Source organism: Ceratotherium simum, chromosome 29 (assembly GCF_057802395.1).
Source record: "Ceratotherium simum simum isolate JZ-2026a chromosome 29, ASM5780239v1, whole genome shotgun sequence".
NCBI lineage: Eukaryota > Metazoa > Chordata > Mammalia > Perissodactyla > Rhinocerotidae > Ceratotherium > Ceratotherium simum.
This window is the reverse complement of record NC_141928.1, coordinates 2917488-2934246: the sequence shown is the minus strand read 5'-3', so window position 1 is coordinate 2934246 and position 16759 is coordinate 2917488. Positions and strand designations below refer to the sequence as shown.

At 52.4% G+C, this 16759-nt stretch overlaps 1 protein-coding gene across 2 annotated transcripts; it reads right to left on the bottom strand.

Annotated features, from left to right (window-relative positions):
- Window positions 1-5139: 5139 nt before the first annotated feature.
- Window positions 5140-14702, bottom strand: LOC106800297 (ficolin-1-like). 2 transcript variants are annotated; one of them, XM_087418820.1, is made up of 9 exons: window positions 14558-14700; window positions 13083-13196; window positions 11385-11438; window positions 10803-10838; window positions 9989-10021; window positions 9409-9536; window positions 8803-8932; window positions 7768-7902; window positions 5140-6647 (listed from the first exon to the last, which is right to left on the bottom strand). In XM_087418820.1, the coding sequence occupies exons 1-9, from the start codon at window positions 14649-14651 to the stop codon at window positions 6400-6402; spliced, it is 972 nt and encodes a 323-aa protein (XP_087274946.1). In that variant the 5' UTR covers window positions 14652-14700; the 3' UTR covers window positions 5140-6399. The 2 variants fall into 2 exon arrangements, with proteins under 2 accessions (XP_087274946.1, XP_087274947.1); XM_087418821.1 differs by lacking the exon at window positions 13083-13196 and having other exon boundaries at window positions 14558-14702.
- Between the last annotated feature and the right edge of the window lie 2057 nt (window positions 14703-16759).

Here is a 16759-nt window from a genome sequence, read left to right as displayed (position 1 = left end):
ATCAGATGTTAGCTCAGGGCTGGTCTTCCTCACCAAAAAAAAAAAAACAGAAGAACCCAGACCCCCTGGTATGTGACAGGCTAGCACGCTCTGGATGCAGCGGCTTGCATATCTAAGGAGGAGGCTCTAAGCCTGAGAAGCTCAGGCTCCTGGGCAGCCTGGGTGTCACCAGCCACCGCAGCTGACGACAGTCTGGCCCTGCAGCTCCGGGGTCTCTGAGCTGTGCAAGTGCGGATTCTAATTGAAATGTATTTGCCATAATTTGCTTCGCTCTCTTTTCCCTCCCAGTGCCACTGTATTCTTTAATACAAGTTTGGCTCTGCTGAGCCAGAGGGCCCGGGGCTTTCATGCACTTGCACCGAAATCATCCAACAGTACGTTTAACTCTCTGAAACAGCACCTTCGTAGTTCCCAAACCTGACTGCCCATCAGAACCGACTGGGGAGGCCCTTAAATGAGCAGACGCAGGGGGTCCATCTAAGACCTACGAAACCAAAATCTCCGTGGGCGATTCCTGGACACGCTGTGTTTGGAGGGTTTCCTGTTGATTCCGATGATTGCGTGGTAGGTGACGGTGTGGCAGCACACCGAGCGGACAGAGGTGACGACCAAGCCTGTCGTCTACAGGCCACACGTCCACGGTTCCACCAGCCGTTGCACAGAGCACAGGGCAGGAGTGATTCAAATCAAAAGAAGATCCAAGTGTTTAAAAAATGCTGAATTAGGATCAAGTTAATCACAGCGACTATTTACAGGACTTAAATAAGTTGTTTTGTGGTGATGTGGTATTACGATTTAGTCCCAGGTAGTGTCACTTATCTAAAGAAAAGTTTATGCCCTTTGAAGCAGTAAGCTCACGAAGGAACTTACTTCTAGAGAAAATTCCACAGATGAGAAAAAGCCATGTACATAGATGTGTTCACTGCAAAATCATAGTTGTGAAACACCGGCTGTAATACAAGAATTCACAACAGGAGGATGACAGTTTCCTCAAATGAATGTTAAGTGACCGTTTAAAAAATGCCAAATGTTCAAACTCTAGGAACAGGGAAAAATAACTATAATCAGAAGCACAGACTTCTTCCAGTAATGATGGATTAGGTAACAGGGACCAATCTTCCTTTAGAAAACATAGAAAAGCTGGACAAAGTTCAGAGATCTTCTTAAGCATTAAAGATGATCACAATAGTGAGGAGTGACCAGAATGAGATCCAGCAGAAATAGAAACTCAGAGAGGAGAATTTGCGGGTATCTTTGCTGGGGTCATGTGCCAACCAGAGAAAAGATTTTGGGCCGTGCAGGGGTTCTGACAGCTTAGCAGGGTGAAGGGCTTTGTGAGTGAAGCAATAGAGATCAATAGAAACTATCCAGCCTGAATGCGGAGGAAAAATAAGAATAAAGATACAGAAAATAGCATGAGAGACATGGGACATGGTAAAAAAAAAAATTGCTCAATGTGTAATTGAAATATTTGAAAGAGAGGAGAAAATAGACTCAAAGAAAATGTGATCCAGGCACATCACAGTAAAACTATCAAGGCAGAGAGAAAACTTTATAAACGGCCAGAGGGAAAAAGTCACGTTACCTTCAGAGGAGCAACATTAAGACTTTCAGCAGAGATAATGGAATCTAGAAACACTGGATGTACATGTTTACAGTGAAGAAAGAAAATACCTGCCAACCTTGAATTCTACACCCAGTAAAAGGCAAAGTAAAGACGTTTTCAGAAAGCAAAAATGGACAGAATTCATCGCCAGCAGACCTGCGTCAAAAAAAAAAAAAAAGAAATGAAAGTCAGTTTGTTGGGCAGCCGGACAATGATCCCAGACTGAAAAAGCAGATGGAGGAAGGAATAGGGTAACAGAAAAAGCATAAAAATGAGGATCAATAAAGATGAATACTGACTGTGCCAAACGGTGCTCACGACAGTGTCTGGTAGGGCTTTAAATAAATGAATCCTTAGAGTGCCTGACACAAGGAAACAAAAAGCAGGAGGGGTCGAGGTCATTAAGGGGCTTTAACGGTCTTTGGTGGTAAAGTGATAGAAGGAATCATTCATCCCAGGCTGTGAAAAGTCAAGGACTGATGTTGCAGTCTCAAGAATAGACACCAAAAGAACGCGCACGTTATAAGCCAATATTCAACTAACGCAAAGGAAGGCCAGGAAGGGGAGAGAAGGGGAACAGAACCAGCACCATACGGGTGTCCACAAATGCCCAAACCGTGCTGGGCGGGGCCGTGTCCACACCCTGCTCAGGAGAGACCCGGCTGGAGGGAGGATCCTGACCAAGGGGAAGACGACTTGTTATTTCTCTTGTTCTGTTTCATCCGCAGACGTCAGCGGCTAACAACTCCAACGGTCATTGAGTTTTGCTGGTTTGAGTTTTGAGAGGCATTTGTGTTTAGAAAAGACTCTTCACAGGTTTACTTTGCCTGTTAAATTAAGGTTTGGTTTCTGAAAGCTACAAATTCACAAACATAGCTTTTCCTCATCTTTTAAATTTTCCTTATAGATCTCGTTTTTATGTTTGTAAGACCTGCAAATCTTTTTTTAAATTTTTTTATTTATTTATTTTTTCCCCCAAAGCCCCAGTAGACAGTTGCATGTCATAGTTGCACATCCTTCTAGTTGCTGCACGTGGGACGCGGCCCCAGCATGGCCGGAGAAGCAGTGCGTTGGTGCGCGCCCGGGACCCGAACCCGGGCCGCCAGCAGCGGAGCACGCGCACCCAACCACTAAGCCACGGGGCGGGCCCAAGACCTGCAAATCTTAATCGTCAGCTTCTAAGGGTCGTTGAAAATGACATACTTAATTCATTAAACACCTTCAACACTTTAAATTGCAATACTAAGTGAAATATATTCAAATTCCTCGTTAGGCATTTCGACTGCCTAATGAACAAAACGTTCTTAGTGCTAATTAATTTTTAGAAATCTAATAATTTCACTTAGAAATGCAACGAGCCCAAAGTCTCTTACATATTCCGATACTATGCGTAAATGCACTAAGATTTCCATGTGGAGTTACAAGACTAAGTCAATTAGTTAATTACACATTTAAGATTGGATTTGTGAAACTTTCTATATAATAGGCCAAATTCTTTAACCATTATAAGACTGAAATATCAAACCTGTCCGGATTCTTTAACACAAAAGTCATAATTCTATGACTTTTATTACATTAACCATTCTAGACTTAATTCTAAGTCTTCCTGGGTTTGTCAGACTCTTACCTACTAAGGAAGAAAAGTACATCCCAGTGAACAGACTTTACTTCTGACCAGAGATTGTGGCCAGGACCTGGTGGGACCTCGTGAGCCCCCAGTGGGCTTTGGGGACCTCTCTTCATAGTTACTGAGTCAATGACCCCGGGCGTCAGGAAAAGATGCCCGTGTAACCCACGTTCCTGGATTCAGGGTGTGTACTTTCTTTAAAAATAGTTTTGGGGGCCGGCCCCGTGGCATAGCGGTTAAGTGCTCGAACTCCACTGCTGGTGGCCGTGGTTCGGATCCCGGGCACGTACCGATGCACCGCTTGTCGAGCCACGCTGTGGAGGCGTCCCATATAAAGTGGAGGAAGATGGGCACAGATGTTAGCCCAGGGCCGGTCTTCCTCGGCAAAACGGAGGAGGATTGGTGTGGATTTTAGCTCAGGGCTGATCTTCCTCACAAAAAAAAACAGTTTCAAACTTGTGAACGTAACCTGGACACAAAATTGTATAAAAGGAAAAGAGCAGCGTAAGTATTTTTATCACCGTGTAGCCAACAGGCTTGTAACCACCACTCAAGAGAAGAAATAGGACATTGCCAGACCCCAAAGGCCCGTCGGTGTCCCTTCCCAGTCACCACCCTGCCCCACCCCGAAATGCAGTCATTTCCTTGTTTTCCTTGTGCAGGTTTACCACCTAAGTACCTGTCCCCAAGTACCGTAGGGCATTTTTACTTTTGAAAACAACTTTGTAGGAGCTGGAATCACAGCGCATACTCTCTCGAATCTGAATTCCGTTACTACGTTTGATTGCTCGTCACTACGTTTGATTGCTCGTCACTACGTTTGATTGCTGTGAGTGGTTGTAGCCGTTTACTTTGGATCGCTCCGTGGAGTTCTAGTGAATGGATATCCTTGCATCTTTCTCCGTTCTCTTCCCGATGGGCGTGTGGGTGATGCCAGCATGCGGCTACTGTGAATAGTTTGGCTGTAGGTATTCTTGGCTGTGCCCCCTGGTGCACATGACAGTTTATTTCCATGTCAGGACGTGGAATGGCCAGGTTATGGGAATGTGTGCTTCTGTTCTCTTAGTTAATGCCAAACTATTTTCCAAGTTGGTAGCCTCAATTCACATTACTACCAGCAGTATGAAAATCCCTTGCACTAGAGCATCTCCAACACTTGGTGTTGTCAGACTTTCTAATTTTGGTGGTCCTGATCAGTGCGTAATAGTACGTCATTTTGTTTATAATTGGTGTTTCCCTGAGAACTAATAAAGTAGAGAACCTTTTTATAAATGTATTTGTCCTGTGGATGCCATCTTCTGTTCAGTGTCTGTTCAAATCTCTTACTGAGCTGTTATAATTTTTTTATTGATCTGTAGGATTTCTTTAAATACTCTGGATATGACACTGTGCTTTTTTTTTTTAAATAGGTTGTGGTAGGCAGAATAATGTTCCCCCTGCCAAAGATTTCCTGCCCTAAACCCCAGAGCCGGTGAATATGTCACCTTACATTGCCAAAGGGAGTTGGCGGATGTGATGAAATGAAGGACCTTGAGATGGGAGGGTATCCTGGATTATCCAGGTGGGCCCTGTGTAATCACACAAGTCCTTCAGAGCAGAGAACCTTTCCTGGCTGCACTCAGAGGGAGATGTAACCACAGAAGCAGAGTCAGAGACAGGTGCTCGAACGAGCCGGGGAATGCCAGTGGCCCCTAGAAGCTGGAAAGGGAAGAAAACAAATTCTCCCCCGGGGCTCCCAGAAAGAATACAGCCCTGCTGACAACGCGCTTCTAGCCCAGGAATTCTCATGTTGACTTCAAACCCGCAGAACGTTGAGATAACACATTTCTGTTGTTTTAAGCTGCTAAATTTTTGGTAACGAGCTGCAGCAGCAGTAGAAAATGCATACACACATGTTACAAAGTGATTCCACCCCTCTATGCCTTTCCTTTTATTCTCTTAAGGTGTCCTTTGACAGACAGAAGTTCTCGATTTTAATGTACTCGAATTTATCCATCTTTTTCTGCACGCCTGGTGCTTCTGAAGTCCTAGTTAAGAAATCTCTCCCTGGCCTGACGGATGGAGAACACGCTCCTCTATCATCTGCTATAAGGCTTGCTCGGCTTTACACATTTGGGTCTGCAGTCACCCCAGAGCTGAGGCTTGTGTGTGCGAGGTCGGGGCCCAATTCTGTATTTCACGTGTGGATAGCTGGCTGACCCCACTTGGCTGAGCAGACTCGGCAGCACCTTCCTCGGGGATCGGTGTTTGGCATTTCAGCCGTTCTCAGGGGACAGCTGGCCCAAAGCATCCACTCTGCGTGACTGGAAGCAGAAATGTCCTGTCTGACTTTTTCCCCTTTTTTGACGAGAGTTTTCTAGGCCCAAAGTGACCTTTTTAAAGATGTGTGAAGATGCTATGAGCAAGTTGTGAGGGGATGCAGGAGACTTCGGGGAGGGAGAGGACCGCTTATGTCAATTAACAGAGGAAGCTTGAGGCTGGGGCTGATGACCCATGGGGAAGCCTGTGCACTCTGTGGATGGCGGGGATTTCATCTGCTAATTGGGGACCCTAACCCTTCCTGACCTAGCAGGTTCAGAAGCAGCTGCTGTACAATGGCTCTGGGAAAATGCTCAGAATGGCAGAAGTTCAAGACGCAAATTAAGGGGCCAGTCCCGTGGCTTAGCGGTTAAGTGCACACGCTCTGCTACTGGCGGCCCGGGTTCGGATCCCGGGCGCGCACCGACACACCGCTTCTCCGGCCATGCTGAGGCCGCGTCCCACATACAGCAACTAGAAGGATGTGCAGCTATGACATACAACTATCTACTGGGACTTTGGGGAGAAAAAGGAGGAGGATTGGCGATAAACGTTAGCTCTGGGCTGATCTTCCTCACAAAAAAAAAAAAAAAACTTCTTTAAGACACAAATTAAAACTGGGGAAAAAAAAAAACCATAACCAAACACTTTAAAAACCAAATTCTTCCTTCTGGTGAGGCTGGGGGGCGTGTGCATTGGGACACAGTGATGGGGGAGCAGGGCTCTGACACCGAGGGTTTCACAGAGCTGGGAGGCAAAGGGGCAGCAGGGGGCCGTGGAGCACTGTGCTTGACTGGGGTGGCGAAGCTGTCCGACGTTGCCACGCTGGGGGCGAGGAGGCGCCCAGACCGGGATGCGGCCGTGCGGGCTAGGTGAGCCGCACCTTCATCTCGGACACCTTGTAGCTGTAGTTGTAACCTCTCCAGGACGACCAGTTGATGCCATCCCCGTAGCTCTGGTGGGGCCCGCCAAGGTAGCGGCCGTTCAGGTTGGACAAGTGACAACGGTTGTACCACCAGGCCCCCTTGTACAGCTCTGCACAGTTTGAAGAAGTCAGGTCGTTGTCTTGGTCTTTAGTGGAGAAGAACCGATCCTTGTGGGCTGTCAGAGAATCTCCTGCCCGGGAGGAAACAGGGTGGTGTTGGTGCCAGAAAAGGCCCTGCCATCAGGAGGCCCCGCCCTGCTCCTGCCTCTTGCTCCTAGTTAGGGGCCCCCACACTTGAGAGAGGCAGCTGGGCTCTGGGGATGGAGAGCCTGCCTGGGCGTGGTGGGGAGAGGGAGCAGAAGGTCCATGACCTGCTCCTGGGCCAGCACCCCTTCCCCACAGCGCATGGCCTCCTCCTCCAGCCATCACCTGTCTCCTCCCGGCTCCCCCAAGACCGTCAGGACCCGTTCTCTCCCCTGAAGTCCCTCCCTGCCCCTAGCCTGCTCCTCTCCTCTGGGCTTCTTCCTCCATCCCCGGGTCGCCCTGGTGTCCCCGGTGGGGACAGCACGGCCCTCATCTGGGGGCCCCTGCTCCATCTTCAGTCCTGGGTATGAAGCTCACCTCTGGCTCCTGCAGTTTCCCCCCGTGAGCCTCAGCTTTGCCACCTTCCGAATGGGGACGGTGGGCCCTGCCCTGTGCCTCCCTGGGAAGGCTCAAGTGAGGCTGTGAGTGTCGAAGGGGTGCACACACTCGGAGACCCCCATTATCTGATGCCCCCGGGGGTGCCCTGCTCTCTGCAGCTCTGGGGTCAACAGTTAAACAGGCTCATGCTGTAGCAGTTCTCAGCGCCTTCAGTGAACAATGGCGGTCCCCAAGAGGATGTTCTGTAGGAAATGCCTCTCCAAATCATGTGACCAAAAAGTCCCTTTGGCAAAGAACATCCCACAGGGCTCGTGTTCCATGGAACACAGTTTGGGAACAGGGCTCTGAGGCCCTGTGTGATGTGACCGTCCTATTCCAGGTGTCAGCAGGGATGAGGGTCAGGAACCCCAGGCCCCACTCACAGACAGCTCACTGTTCTGCAGACACGGCCCTGTGAGCGGTGACTGATTATGTCCCTGGTCCCCATGCTACACAGAGATGCAGATATTCGTGTCTGTGTTTACAGATGGAGAGGCTGGGGCTCAGAGACAAGAGGCCCCCAGCCCAGGGTCACCCGGGGGAGACAGAGCCAGAAGACCAGGCAGGTTCTCTCTGCTTCCCCAATCCGGCTCTGGAGCCCAGGCCACTCTGCCCCATGCACACTCTCACCTGCAGCACCCCCGACAAAGTCTCCCAGGATCAGTTTGAACTTGTCTGCCTCTCCCGCCACCTTGAATGACCTGTACTTGGCAAATTGGTGGTTGCCCTCAAAGTCCACAAGGTCTACCCGGAGCTCACTGGTTCCTGTTGGGGAAAGGTTTTAAGGTTCCAACCTTGAAAGTCCTTCTGCCTCCAGGAACAGGAAGTGGAGGATTTGGGTAAATTCTTAAGGGATGTCTGAACTTGGCATCCAGGGAAAATTCAACTGGGAATGTATGAAAATCCCCTGTAGATGTAAGCACCTCAGGAAGTGCTCCATTTCTAAATTCTTCCCTGCTATCCCATAAGCCACACCTGAAATTCCATGGTGGGTGTTCATTTGATGGAACGTAGCATTGCTCTATTTTGAAAGTGTAAGTTCTCCTGCAAATGATTGTTAAGCCACTAACATGCTAGTTCAAGAAACTATTTGTAGTTTCTTTTGCAAGAGTTTGAGGCATAGGAGTGGACACCTTCCAGGTTGCCATGGGGTAGTGGTTTCAGAAAATAAGGATCTACAATTTGGCAGTTCACCTCAGGACCAGTTAATACAATGCAACAGAGAATTAGGGGTAAAGACCTCTCTCTCGGGGTGAATGTGGTATGTGGGGACTGTGACATGCACTGGCCTGGAAGAGGCAAGGGACAGGTCTCTGTGGGTCTAATATCCCAGTTTCAAGGAAAGACTGACGATTGGAAGTGGGAGAAGGGCTAACTCAAGTCCTCATGGCCCCCTTCTCACGTCCTTCTCTCGGAAGACTCAATTGACCCTGAGACCGGAAGAGGTCTTCACCCCAATAATCCAGCTTCCTCTGATTCTAACGTTCAGAGAGTCTAAGAGAATACGTGTCCTAGGTTGTCACAGTTGTGACATCTTCTGCTCTCAGAGTTAACCGCCTGGGGGTAGAGGAGCAGGGTCTTCTGTTCCAGGTGGCCCAAGTCTGAGGTCAGGGCGTGTGGATTTCAGGGCCCCGAGACCACCAGAACCCCCGGCGTTGGCCCTACCCTGGGCAGTCAGGGCGTGGATGTTGTCGTTCCCCAGCCAGAACTCCCCCAGCTGGCTGCCGAAGCCCTTCTTGTACGCGGCCCAGTCCCGGAAGAAGTCCACGGAGCCATCGCTCCTCCGCTGGAAAACCTGAGGAGCACGAGAGGGCTCAGGAGACCGGGGCAGCACAGGGGCACCTCAGCCATACGTGGGAGAGTATTTGTAGTTCACAGAGCATCATGGGCCCACTACCACGGCATGGCCACGTGGGCCTCATCGCAGACCCCAGGGGCTGTCAGGAGGGTGCCCACATGTGACGAAGGAGGACGTGGAGGCTCAGAGAGGGTAGGTGACAAGCCCAAAGCCACACAGCTGGAGAGTAGTGGGCTCCCTCTCAGCCTCACCCCACGGCCTGGACTCCTTCCCACGTGGCTTCACCACCCCACCAACATTTCTGATTCTCCCCGTCCTCAGTGAAAGGCAGGGGTCAGCCTGGGACTGAGGGGCATAGATAATTTCACGAAGGCCAGAGAGAGAGAATTCTCCTGCCAGGTGTAGAACCTGGTCTGTGAGATTCCCACCTCCGCCCAAGGACACACGGTCATCTCTGAGACCCCGACACTCACGGTCCACCCCCCGCCATCCGTGTCCATGTCACACAGCACAGTCAGGGGCCGGCAGTCGGGCAGGTAGATGGTGTGCCAGCCACTCAGAGAGTGCCCCCTGGTGAGCAGCTCCTTGCAGCTCCGGGGTCCTGGGGGTGGAACCCGGGAAATGGATGCCAGGACAGGGATCCCCGGGCAGGGTGGGGGCAGTGGGAGGGGGCGGGGAGGGAGAAGCAGGGACAGTGGGCATCTGCATGGGCGGAGGACTCTGAGGCCCGGGACAGAGCTGTAGCCCCCCAAGGCCACCCAGTTGTGATGGCCAAGCCCAGGCCACCTGGCTGGCCCCACCTCCCGGGCCGCCCCCACCTTAGTCCCCTGGGCACCTGGCCTTTCAAGGAATATTATAAGCTCCTCTGAAGAATTGCTAGGAATATGCTAGAGTTATCTGGGCAACAGCTGCCTATTACTTGAGTAATCAAAGGAGTAAACTATGTACAGAGAGTGTTTTGTCTTTAGGTTCTGGAACACGCGTCTGTGTGCTGCTAGCCGGCAGGGAGCAGGTCCAGGCTCAGGTCCCCAGGTCAGTGGCGTGGTCAGTCACCTGTGGCACATAACTGAGACTGCCCAGGGTCTCCTGTGTGTGGGGAGAGAGGACACGCACATCACAAGTCTGGAGATCAGAGCCCTCATCCCCTTCAGCCTCAGTTGCTCCACGAACATCAAATGGAGAATGGAGACGATTATCCAGATCTTTCCCGCTCACATGACACCCATTCCTAGCAAGGGGTTCCTAGACTCTGCTTCACTGGGAACGTGTAGGCCACACCTCCACTTGCTTGGATCCCTGTGCCTGGCTTTGCCTGTGGGCTGACGGTCAGCACTGTCACTCAGGGCACTGACTGGCCCGCCGTCCTGGCCCTCGCTTTTGGGCCTTCGTGTTCTCACTGAAGCAGAGTCGACTGTTCTTGTTCTATCACGACCAGTCCAAGCTCAACCCAATCTCTCTGTCATAGTTTCCTGTTGCAGAAAGTACTGGGGGGCGTTTGGTATTTGGGTCCATGCCCCAATCTTGCATTTTTTACTTGAGGACAGAGCATGTGACTGTGTCTGAGAGTTTTGCCTTTTCTGATTTTTATAAATTTTTTTGTAAGTGAGCATAAATCAGAAAACAATAGAATAAGTAACATGTCCACATCCATGCAATCCTGTAGACTTGCCAATCATTGGGTCCAACGTTGGCAGGTGCTGGGCTTTGAGCCCTGGCTCAGAGACCCCCCGACCATTGCCTGAATGGAAGGGACTTGGGTCTGAGACCCTCCCCAGAGGATGGTGCCGAGCATGATTGTGGCCTCTGGGAACCACTCCCCTGGACAAAACCTGCCGAGGCGCCCCCAAAGACAGCGGAACAGGCTCACCTTTCTCTCCACGCTGGCCCTTCTCCCCTCGGTCTCCTGGAGAGAGACAGGAGAGTTAGGGCCACTGATGGGGAGAACATCTGGTCACTGAGACACCGACGCCCAGCTCTGCTTTTGGGGAGGTCAAGTGGGCGGAGTCCCAGGCCAAGGGCTCTGGCAGTACTTGCTCATTGCTTTGCTGGCTTACTAAGGTTTTTAAAGTGGCAGGGTCTCAGCGGAGGGGAAGGGGACTCAGACCTGGGACTCTTCCCCTGGCTGAGGAGCGGTCACTCTGGGCCCAGGACCCTGGATCCTGCACTCAGTTCGTGGACTATCCCAAGGCTCTTTGGAAACGGAAAATGTGATAGGGTCCCTGTCCATCCCTCTGTCTCCCTCTCTCCGTCGCTCTCCTCTCTCCTTCCACCCTCCCCCATTCTCTCTGTCTCTTCCCTCGCTCCTTCTCCCGCCTCTCTTTGTCTCGCTCTCTCTCTGTGTCTCTGTCTCCCCCCTTCTCTGTCTGTCTATCTCTGTATCTCTCTCATTTCTCTATAGACAGCCCTCAGGGTCCCACTCAGGAGTCTTCACCCTTTATCACGTTGTTACCTTTGGGCCCAGGTGGTCCTGCCTTCCCAGGGGCTCCTGGGGAACCTCGTTCTCCTGCAAATTCCAAAGATTCATCATGAGAAAAATGCAACCTAAACAATTCTGCTTGAGAATCTTTGCCCCAAGTGGTGAAGCCCTGACCTGTCCTGTCCCAGCTCGAGCAAGCCGCAGACTCGCTGCCCCCGGGACAGCCTGGCAGTGACTGCAGCCGGCGGTGACGGAGCACCCACAGTGGCACAGGTGCAGACCACACCGGCACCCGAGCTGGGGCCCCAGGGTTACCACCTGGGTTCTAGCCTCCATTGACCTCTGTGTAGCAGGCCCAGGTCCAGGCTGCCCTCACAGAGCTCTCGTGTCTGGTCAGGGGCCTGGAATAAGGAACACGTCCTCAGAGACACTGTCACACCTGGTCCCCCAGAAGACAGCGCGCCTCTCGTGCAGTGGGTCCTGGGAGGGAGGAGCCAGCTCTGCGCTGTGCCTGAGCCCCTGGATGCAGTAGGGATCAGGGTGCAATTACCCACCCCTCCCCGTAGGTTCTGACTCCATCTCCAGGGAGGAGATGTCAGGAGCCACGTGGCCTCCCAGGGCCACATTGTCAATGCTAGCAGGGGGCTAGGACCGTCCAGCTCAGGCTTCCACCCACCACGCGGACCTGAGTCCAGAGCAGGGCCGTCCCCTCCCCTGAAGTCATCCCAAGTGATGGGTGAGAGGGTCGGGAGAGGCAGCCCCAGGCTCAGTGGAGCAGGGGGACATCCACCAGCATGCTCAGCAGCCCGCGGGAGGGCTGGGCGGAGCGGGGTGGGGGGGCTGGTTCAGCTTGGGGCAGATTAACCACACCCACTCGTGGAAACCTGGTCCAGGGGAGGGTGGACCCAGAACTGCTTCTTCTCCTCTCATGGGGAAGAGCTTCCTCCCCAGTGTTCTGCCTAGAGCCTGTCACGGCGAGCACACACAGCACTCCCGACCCCAGGACCAGACAGAGCCCCCCACACGGCTCCTGAGCCTGGACAAAATGTGTGAGTCATGGGGACTTCCAAGCTCGCCCTGTCTCCAAAGCGATGTCCACCCCTGCCCCCCAACCTCGAGCATCCACGCACTCCCCAGGCCAGGGGCACTCGCTTTGTTGAGCTTTTGGCGCATACCCGCCTTCCGCACCAGGCTTGGAGACCTGAAACCATGCAAGGTGGGCTGCCACCTAGGTGGGAGAGGTAGCATGCACATAGGAGGTCCTCACGAGAACCCTCTGGCCGTGCCCCAAAGCCGACCCAGGTCAAGGCCCAGCTCTGCTCCTTCCTGTTGGGAGACCCGGGAAAATGCTGACTCGGAGCCTCAGTTTCCTTGTCTGAGGTAGAGATGGGAGGACGTTGTGGCCTCAGTTTTCAGATGAGAATACAGAGGGATACAAGAGTCAGAGCTCTGGCCGGTGGCCACGTAGGCCTGTATCGGATCAAGGAGCAAGAAGCAGGTATTCTATGACAACGTGCCCAAACATGAGCTCATAAAATACTTCAGAGACCCGCTTCCTCTATGGGAATTTCAGAAGCCCCGCTGGGCCTGGGCGGTCGGCTTCTGGTACTGGCTCCGAGCAGGGACGAGACCCAAGCTCCCGACCTGGGAACCAAGGGGGGTGTTGCCCAACTTGAGGTCTCGTTTGAGAAGAGCAAGAACTCAGTGCACCCCCCATCCTGGAGCACGTACCTCTCCCTCCAGTGGTGCCTGTCTCTCCCTTGGGCCCCGCGGCCCCGGGCAGCCCCGGGCAGCCCCGGAGAATGGTGAGCTTGTCGGAGCCCTCCAGACCCACCAACTTCACCTCTGCGGAGAAGCACAAAGTGCCAATCAGGGCGCTCGTCCTGGGCCTGATGGCCCCGCAGAACCGGCAACAGGCTGCCCGATCTGAGGGCATCTGCCCCGCAGTGACCTCGGGCCTGGGCAGATGGCCATGGCCAGCGTCACCTGCCTCAGCTGGACAGTCAGCCTGGCAGCGAGGCTCTCCCGCCTCTGCTGGGTGCTGGTCAGGTGGGGAGGTGACGCAGGGCAGAGCCCTGGCCTCGGAGTCCGCCCTGCCCGAGGGGAACCCAGCCCCTCAGTGCTGTGTGTCCCCGGGCAAGTCACTCCACCCCTCTGGGCTTCTGTCCCCTGGGCTGCCAAGAGGGACAGGAGTAGGCTGTGGAGAGGATTAGACCAGATGATGCAAATTTAACAAATCTTAGTGTAATTCACGGCATTTAAGAAGACCTTCATAAAAGTGGGTACTTCCAATAAATAATACCAATAAATATTTATAAGAAACGTGGGGAATTGGGGTCAACATAGCATTTTCACCTTCAGACCTTGGGCCTGTGACCCAGGGATTCCTGAGCTGGAAGGGGTCCCTGTAGGTCCCCTGGAGAGGGGACGTGTTTGACCCAAGGACACAGAGCGAGCTCCGGCCGAACTGGAACCAGGGATTTATTTACTTCTTAGAGTTTAATTGTGTTGATTACAAAACTCAAAAATCCTCATGAGAGACAATTTCGAGAATATGAAATCAGCGATGCTGTCACTGGGGACACAGAAGGCTGCCGAGTTTTGGTGTAGCTCCTCTCTGCCTGTCCTATGCTCTTTCCTCTGGAGCAAACTGGAAGGTACTTTTTATGCTTCCCCCTTAAATGTGTTGTCAACTCCGGAGGAGGCTGGACCGTCCTCAGGAGCAGTCTCTCTCCAGGCGTGGGCCCCATCCACCCGCTTAGGAGCAGGATGGAGACCACTCTGCCTTTTAGCCCCGGAATCTGCTGAATTGGACTCTCTGGGGTGAGGGCCAGAAATCTGCATTAACAAACCCCCAAGGAAGTGCGGGAGCCCCTGGATTGGAGAATCTCAGAGCGCCCTCTGGAGAGCCCACAGGAGAAGGAGAAAGTGAGGGGCGTTTTCCTCCTCCCCAGTGACAGAGTCCAACCAACTGTGCAGCTCCGTGCAGGACATCATGGGCTTGAGAGCCAGACCCCAGCGTAAATCCCTCTCCTTCCCCCCTGAAGGACCCTGGGCAAGCCATCTCCTCGCCTGAGGATAAAGTTGAGCTGTTGACAGTCTTCAGAAGAAGACTTGTGTAGAGGGTTTAACCCGGGACTCTGTACGTGGTCAAGGAGTGGGCAGTTACCAGCTTTCAAGGACCAGAAAACTCAGGTCCATCTCACCTGGACAGGTGTCGGCAGCCAGGGTCTTGATGCACAGCAGCAAGAGGAGCTGGCCAGCAGGCCCCAGGGCCACGGCGACTCTGCGCCACGCCATGTCCTCTGGTCTCCGACCTCGAAGAGGCGGCCCGCTCTTATAGGGCTGCCCAAGCCTGGGCCTGTAGTTTCTCAACCTCCACAGGGCCGCCTACTTCCCCCAGGCTCTTTGATTGCACCACAAGGAGGTAAGAGATGATCACAGAGGGTGTTTCCTTCCCATTGGGCCCCACCAAGCTGCCTGCTGAATCAGGCTCACTTCCCCTGGCAGGAACATGCTGTCCCCAGGCAAGAGAGCTCCCAGGACCCCTCTGCTGCAAAGGGCCTGCCTAGTTTGTGGCTTAAGGAAAGCCCAGCTCCCAAGCCCCCTTCTCACTACCCAGTATACCCAAACAATACCCCAGGCCTTGAAGGGTTTGCCGAAGATATCTCCCTCATCTGATTTCCAGAATATTCAGGGTCTGAGCCAGTCATTGGATACTTGACATGAGGGCAGAGAAAAAAACTCTGAGCACCTACTATATACCCAGTACTACTTACACCAGCCCCATTAGGTAGATGCTATTATTTGAATTTCACGGGTGGAGAAATTGAAGTCACACAGCCAGAAAGAGCCAGATATTGGTATCAAGTCTACCTAACGCACTGAGGCCGTTCACATCCGAAGGTGAGGACGTGTCCCCCAAAATCCCTGAGGCCATCCTCCGCATCTTGTACTGTGAGTCACGCTCAGCCTGAGCACGCTGCGGGCACTTTGTGGAGGGGTTCTGAAGATGCGTAGAAACGCCCACTAAGAAGAGTAGGAGGGTGACATGAGCGGAGGAGCAGAGGGCAAAACTCCTGCGATTTGATATTTCTCCTGGCCAGTGTGCGTGGACTGGCATTCTGACCACACTAGCTCCCCAAGTAGGAGAGAAGGGCAGGATGGCCAGACCAGAGGTTTAGCAAAAGGGGTGGGATGTCAAGGGGGCATAGGACCTTAGGTCCATCTCCATGGGCACCGCACTGACACCAGACTTTGCAAATTTCTTTGCCGGGGCTTCAGCATAGTGTGACAGGGAGCAACCAGGCTGCGTTACCTCAGACACCACTTAGCTGCCCTGAGCTACTGGACCAGGCAGCCTGTCCCCACAGCACAGGTCTGGATTTCAATGGTGCAGCCTCGTCTGTTGGAGGGGAGCCGATCCAGGAGTGCTCACCTGGGGTTAGTCAGGATAGGGAGAGAGGCCGCAGGTCCACGTCCCTCAATCCCGTCTGCCAATGACCCTCCGGGGACCAGGGTGCTCCCTCTTCTTTGCATTATCAGTAGGTTCAGGTGAGACGCCAGCAATACAATCGGATATCCAGCTGGTGTCCTAAGAGTATGTGGGCCTAAGAATACGCAAGAATGAAAAACGCTGTCAAGTTCAAATATCTTCAAGTTGAATCAACAAAAGTCATTTGACTTCTGGCAATGGCAGTTTAGGTATTTTGGGCCATCCGTCCCACTAAGGAAAAACAGATAAATAATTAAAAAAGAGATTTGCTTGAAGGCATAGCCGAGTGAACCATGTAGGAAAGGCTTACCTTCCCACGTTCTTGGGAGCAACAGAAATCTGGAGCGGGGAAACCAGGACTTGGGGCCTCTTTTGCCAGGGGGATTTGCCAATCCCCAAAAGACAGCTGAGAGGCTGTCAGTTACCTTGATGATTTTGCAGTGCTAAAGGTCAAAGGTTGGGGTCTAGAGCCTGTTGAGGGTGTGGATTTGGGGTTGGGATCCACAAGGGCTGCTCACTAGGAATAAGGATGAATCATCAACAGCCAGCCTGAAGGTGGACTGCAGATGGGTTTGAGGCATTTAAACATCCCAGGAAAAGAATCTCAGCTCTTGAAATTCCAGTAAGGTCTTCCTAGATTGCTCATGCCCTCAGACTTCCAGCGGAAACCAAAACAAATCTTCTCTGAGGGAAAACAGCATCATCCCAGGATTTAAATTATTTCTGCAAATACATATGTTTTTCAAATGAAATGTCAGAACACAACAAAAGATCACCAGGTTCATGCTGATAAAAGACAACATAGGCAAGGACAAATAGAAACAACAAATTATAGAAACAGATCCCTGGAAGCTGCAGGCACTGACACTCAACACGACTAACAGTGGAAGTTGAAAAGCGCCCTCAGACTGAG

Coding starts and splice junctions, on each gene's coding strand:
- LOC106800297 (XM_087418820.1), bottom strand. CDS start 14,651: ATGGCGTGGCGCAGAGTCGCCGTGGCCCTGGGGCCTGCTGGCCAGCTC. Junction 10,839..11,384: donor AGGACCACCTGGGCCCAAAG/GTAACAACGTGA, acceptor GTCTCTCTCCAG/GAGACCGAGGGGAGAAGGGC. Junction 9,537..9,988: donor GTCTCAGTTATGTGCCACAG/GTGACTGACCAC, acceptor TTCCACCCCCAG/GACCCCGGAGCTGCAAGGAG.